The sequence below is a fragment of the Pseudorca crassidens genome, chromosome 13 (assembly GCF_039906515.1).
Source record: "Pseudorca crassidens isolate mPseCra1 chromosome 13, mPseCra1.hap1, whole genome shotgun sequence".
NCBI classification, from domain to species: Eukaryota; Metazoa; Chordata; class Mammalia; order Artiodactyla; family Delphinidae; genus Pseudorca; species Pseudorca crassidens.
Window position 1 is genome coordinate 689,037 of NC_090308.1, and position 6,239 is coordinate 695,275.

At 50.2% G+C, this 6,239-nt stretch overlaps 1 protein-coding gene across 1 annotated transcript; it reads right to left on the bottom strand.

Annotated features, from left to right (window-relative positions):
- Positions 1–230: 230 nt before the first annotated feature.
- C13H6orf120 (chromosome 13 C6orf120 homolog) lies at positions 231–1,466 on the bottom strand. The gene is made up of 2 exons (XM_067701512.1): positions 1,339–1,466; positions 231–1,083 (listed from the first exon to the last, which is right to left on the bottom strand). Exon 2 carries the CDS (start codon positions 1,037–1,039, stop codon positions 485–487), a length of 555 nt encoding a protein of 184 aa, XP_067557613.1. The 5' UTR covers positions 1,040–1,083; positions 1,339–1,466; the 3' UTR covers positions 231–484.
- Between the last annotated feature and the right edge of the window lie 4,773 nt (positions 1,467–6,239).

The window sequence follows — 6,239 nt, forward strand, 5'->3', positions numbered from 1 at the left end:
GCTGGGTTTAGAACCGTCTTTAACTGGGACCTGCCTACCAGGAAATGCCGTTTGGACAGGAGGTGCTGTCCCTGCTTGGGGTGTAGGCATGGGACTTTAGTCCATGCTCAGGCAAGTGTGGAGAAATCATTACATTTCAGACTTGCTTTTAGTTAACTCTTCAACGCTGACACTTTGTAACTTCATAAGTCACTGCAATCATGTTTAGTCATCTGACAAACTAATCAAAATGGGGTTTACACATTTTATTATGCACATTCCTTTTACAGGAATTTTGATGTTTAGAGAGAAAATAAATATCGTGCTTGATGCTGTTCATACTTCTGGGGTGACTGAGGTAACAAAACTGTATGGCTTTATTTTTCCATCCCCCATCTAGGAAAGGTAACCAGAATTCCAACCAGGTACAAGTAGCTAGGTTCACAGCGAACTGCACTCAGCTTCACAGATTAAGGGTATTATACTCCACAGTATGTTCAAAGAATCAGAAAAGAATTTCAAGTACCAATTTCAAAATACTAATTAATATCGTCCAAAGAACAGATTCCTCTTCTTGAGATGCATCTTCTGGAGCATAAGCCTGCTTCCGACTCGTATCTGTACCGTCTGAATAAGCAGTCTCACCGAAGGGGTGCTGTTCGATCGTTGTATCATAATACACTTTCATTTCAAATTCACTCTCGTGGTGAGATGGATGTCCATAAATCCCTATTCCCACGGGGCGCTGGAAGTGCGCTGGTATGAAAACCACGTCCTGGCCACAAGTGACAGACTGTAACTCGTAGTCATCAAAGCTCGGGTGCAGGGTGCTATCGGATACATACAGGTCCGCATCACCTTTCAAGCTCTGCATCTTAAGAACTATCTTTCCCTCATGATTTAACCTCAAATAGCTGTAATTCCCAGCTCCTATCTGACCCTGAACAACGTGCAGAAGGATCCATTCTTCTGGAACTTCCTCCTCGTCAGAGGCGTTCAACGACGAGACAGCCTGAGATGCCAGAAGCAGCAGCAGAGCGCTCTTCCACGGAGCTGCCATGACTGGGGCGCCTAGTGCGGTGCCTTCCTCATCTGTGACTTGTCCTGCGGACACACGACAGCGGAAGGACACGCTGAGCGCGTCCGGAGCCGCAGACTGCGGGCGGGTCCCGGCCACCTCGGCGGCCCGCCCCGCCCCCGGCCCGGGGAGGGGACCCGCAGGGAGGAGGACGCGCACGAAGGCGGGGCGGGAGGGGCAGAGGAGGGGAGTGGGCCGGGGACCCACCGGGCGCGGGGTCGGGCGGAGGGTCCGCCGGGGTGGGCGCGGGCGGCAGGTCCGGTGTCCGCCCCTGGACTCACCTCCACTCCCCGCAGGCGCCGTGCCGGGAGCATGAGGACCGGGCGGCCGAGCCGGAGGAGCCGGAAGTGAGGCGCGCCCGGAAATAAGGCGTCCGGAGGTGGCACGGCGCCCGGAAGTGAGGAAAGCCGGTAGTTGGCCGGCGCTCGGAAGTGAGGCAAAGCCCGGAAATGGGGTAGGGCGTAGACTCCGGGTTCTCGCGAGAATGGCGAGGTGGTGAGGGCGCCGAGCTGCGGGGGCTCGTAACCAGGGCGACGGGGGCGGGGCGCTAGCCCTACGCCGCAGGGTGCTCACCTGGATTGCGCGTCCACTTGGTGAGTTCAGCGTCAGGTCCCAGAGGGTCCCCAGGTAAGAAACAGGTGCGCCCGAGGGACCGTTGTCCGGGCGCCTGTTACCTGTTCTCTCTTTCTCTTAACTGTGTTACTTCTCGAAATGCTCCTAAGAGAGGCTTCAGACTGAAGTTGTATTTATATTCAGCATTTATTTTGTTAATTTGGAATATGGTGTTAATGGACGCCTGTTGGCCATTGGAAAAGATTCTCCCAAGAAAGATTATGTGCATTTTAGTATCACACTTTCGTGTTGATTCCAATTCCTGTGTTTCATTTTAGAACTTAATGAATCACTTTTGTGGAAACAGGTGGAGTGTAAATATTAAAAACAGGCAGTGACCCTTGTGCTCCTTTCTACAGAACCTGAACTCTGCTAAGTAGCTACAAGATGTGGGTTGGTCATGTTGCTAAGGAGATTGTCATGTGTTGGGTGAAAGAATATGTCTGTTGCCGCATTGAATAGTTACATTTGCTGTCACCTTTGGGCATGTAAAAGAGACATGACAGACTTAAGGCTGATTATTTTGGGGGGGGTGATTTGCCTGAAGTTAGGAGAAATTGTATCCAGGTGGGTAGTTACTGGTTTGGGTTGATGATGAGATGGCACTAGTGGACCTCAACACTTCCTCCTGCAAGAAGTATCTGGTTACATGTGACACCCGCTGAACCGGGGCTGTTCCGAGTTTAACATTTTCCTGTCAAGAAAGCATATCAGACTGGAATACAAGGGAGCGTGTAGGTTATAGAGATACATCTGAATCTGTTTTAAATCATTGGAAAAGATTGACTTTAAAACTTTAGCATCATTACTGCTATTGGTAGTCAGTGATTTGTGCTTGCCTAACAAGTCATGGTGGTGTGGACTGAAAAAAAAAGCACAACCTAAAAGCTGAGAGTTATGTTTTATTCGGTGGGCATTCTGAGGACTTCAAGCTCAGGAGACAGGACTCTCAGATAGCTCTGAGGGACGGCTGCGAAGAGGCAAGGGGGAAGCCAGGATATGTAGGAACTTTTGTAACAAAGACCAGGTAGTTGGAACATCAAAAGATTACTGTTAATTAGAGAAAACCAGATATCTCAAGTTAAGGAATTTAGTGCTTTTCTATGTATGGGAAGGTGCAAGAGTCTGGGCTCACTGAAATCATTCCTTTGATATGCACTTCAGCTATCTGGGGCCAGTATCCTGTGTTTTCTCATCCTGAGTCCCCTCAGGGTGCACCGTTGGGATGCTGTAATGTGACGGTTTGATGGCTGCAACATCCTGTGTTTACTGATATGGCAGACAGCTTTCTTCATTCACATGGCTTAGAAGTACAAAATTCGTGTTTCAAGAACCACAGGTTTGTGAAATCAGGCTTTACTCAGCCTGACCAACAGAAAGAGTGTATCAGTTTTATTTTTAATTAAAGCAGCTAAATATAAAGAGTAGTAATACCTTTTAAAGTGTTTAATAACTTAGGAAAGGACTTAAAGTCACGGGAATGCCTGAGTATAATTTGGTAGTGTTCCCATACCTCCGTGATCAGCATTACTCCATTTTTATACTAGTTCTGTCCTCAAAGTAGCTAGAATTAGAACCTGTCTCTGGTTCTGGCGAATGTGTAGAACTTTATATTTTCTTTTGCTACAAAGTAAGCCATTAAGGGTACTTTAATTATGGTGCCTGTGGGCACTCAACCTGCTGTCTGACTACCACACTGTGTTTTCCTAACTCAAGAATAAATTGGCACATCTCTGGCTGGCTTAGCTGCTAAAAGAGAAAGATTATGATCTTTTTTACTCAAAGTGGAGTAGTTTTCTCTTTCTAAAAAATATACATATACACATTTATACAAATGAAAAAAAAAAGGAGATGCGCAAGGTTTTAACAGTGGTGCCCCTTGTTTTTTTTTCTAGTCTGGATTTTCTAATTTTGTGCAATTTACATGCTCTGCTGTATCAGTGAAAGGGTCTTGAATATACAGCCTCTAGCTGTCTGGGATTTACTGACTTAACTTTAAAACAATGGTCTCTCTAGCAGCCACTGTCTCCAGATTTTCCTAAGGTGCTTCTGTAGCCTGAGATACACGAGAACCTTATTAAAACTAACTGTAGTGTGTCCTCTCAGACTTGTTCCTGTGATGCGCATACTGGACTCTTACATTGATTTTCCTCGGGGGAAGACACAGCAAGGAGGGGTGGTAGGGAGGGAAAGGCCAACTCTATTATTTTTGCATTGTTTAAATATTTTGCATTGTATTGCTTTTGTACATGAAAAGGGTTAAACGATTTCTGTCGGTGTGGGTAGACTAGTGCAGAAGCACAGGACCCTGACAGATAATAGCATGCTCCCTGCCTACAGGGTCCTTGTGGCTGTTCAGGCCGGATGTCACTCCTCAGCATCTCTCCCCTGGTGGTTCCCTCCTCAGTAGGCCCTCCAAGGCCTCTCCCCCTAGCCAGGGGGTCGGGGGAGGGAAGAGAGTCAGGTGGGAGGGTTTTCTGGGCTGGGCTTGTAAGTGGCCTACATTGCTTATCCCACATACTCCCTGCCCCTGCTGCCCTGGCCAGAACTCAACCGCGTGGTGGCACTTAGCTCCAAGGAAGCTGGGTCTTGTAGTTTCCAGAAGGGAAGGGAATGGCTCGGGGAACAGGGGCAGCCTCCGTTATCTGACTAAAGCCAGAAGTCCGCTTCGGCTCCGAGCCCACAAGCAGAACCCACCTCCCCGGGGCACAACCTGGGCAGGGCGTCCAGCGGGACACAGAGGACTCCCAGCATGCACTGCTCTCCCCGTCAGCCCCGGACGTGGTTCCTCAGGGCCCAGTGACCCATGAACTGCTCCCCCTCCAGAGACTCTCCCCTTCCTAAGGGAGACAGGGCCATAGCAGTGCTGAAATCGGGTGGAGTGGGTGTTGGAGGAGTTTCCCAAGTGGACCCTGACTCTGCTGCCTGGGGACGGGACGGCTGTTTTCTGAAGCCTTTGGTCCTCCCCTCAGACCTTCCCCTCCATGGCCTCGTGTAAAGTGGTCTGTGAGGAGGGGGCTGCCGTGGTCCCCCTCCTGCAGCCGTGAAGACGGGGGCCCAGAGACGCTCAGTCCTAAGCAGTCAGCCGTCGTGCCTGCTGTGCCCTTGCTCTGGCCTCCTGGCTCTCCCAGGAGCACGTGGGCTCCTGGCTCTGTTCGTCCTGTCAGCTCCGCCTGCCAGCCGGCAGCTCTACCTCAGTCCCGCCGGGTGTGCTGTTCAAGCCCGACTTTTTCTTTTCTTTGTGCGTACTTGCTCTCTGGTCTCTCTTGAAACTGAATGGCTGAGACCTGGAGGTTATGTGGAACTAAAGGCTTGAGTGGGAAGGTAACCATCCTTGACCTGACCTTCCCGGGAAGGCTGAGTCTAGATGGTCCCTGGTCTCTTTGGAGCTTTGAGGGGCAACCCATTCCAGTTTGCCTCCCTGAAGCCCCCAGGCTTCTGGATACTTTCTGTTTCCACTCGTTTCTGCTTGCTTGAGCCAACTTTAAGTGTGGGCTACCAATGCTGGTTCTTTCCCATCATTTCCTTGAGGGCTGCAGGATCAGAGAGAGGGGTCTGCCTTCCAGGTCATTACAAAGTGGAGTTTAACCAGATGCTCCGTCACCGTGGACCACCTGCATACCGTGTTCTGGTGCGTCTGGGCGGGCTTTTGCAAATAATCTCACGTTTCAGTGCCTGACACGGTAGAAGTTCGTTTCCTGCTTTTCACCACTCCAGCCCAGTGCTGCTGGTCAGGTGAACCCTACTGGGTAGCAGCTCAGGTGACCAGGTGCTTTCCACTAAGCGCCCTCTCTTGGTGTTCCGGTGGACGGAGGCTCGTGCCGGTGGGGCCTAGCCTGTGCGTAGGGCTGCAGCTTCTCCCTGCATTCAGCTGGGTTGTGCCACTTCCAGAGAGGCCGGGAAATGTGGTTTGGCTGTAGGGATAAAGTGGAAGGGGTTTTTTGGTGAAAAACTAGCAGGAGAAGATGGAGTACTAGGAGGCCGTGGAATTCGCGTCTCTGCACAGCCAGGGCACCTACCAGGCACCGGTGGGGGACCACGGACACCAAAGGGGATGGGAGGAACCCCGAGCGACTGGTTGTTTCAATTATAGTTTTATTTTTCCTAATATATTTTTTATCTTTCTAATTTTATTTTGTTTTCTATTCTTTGATATTGTACTGCTTCTTTCCTTCTTTCTTTCTTCCTTTCTTCCTTCCTTCCTTTCATTCTTTCCTTCCTTCCTTCCTTCCTTCCTTTCTTTCTTTTTCTTTTTCTTTCTTTCTTTCTCTCTCTCTCTCTCCCTCCCACCCTCCCTCTCTTTCTCTCTCTTTCTTTCTTTCCTTCCACAAAGCTTGTGGGATCTCGGTTCCCAGGCTGGAGGTCAGGCCCGAGCGCCTGTGGTGGGAGCTCCGAGTCCAAACTGCTGGACTGACGAGAACCTCAGACCCCAGGGAATATTAATTGATGTGAGGCCTCCCAGAGGTCCTCATCTCAGCACCAAGACCCGGCTCTATCCAACTGCCTGCAAACTCCAGTGCTGGACGTCTCAGGCCAAACAACCAGTAAGACAGGAATACAGCTCCACCCG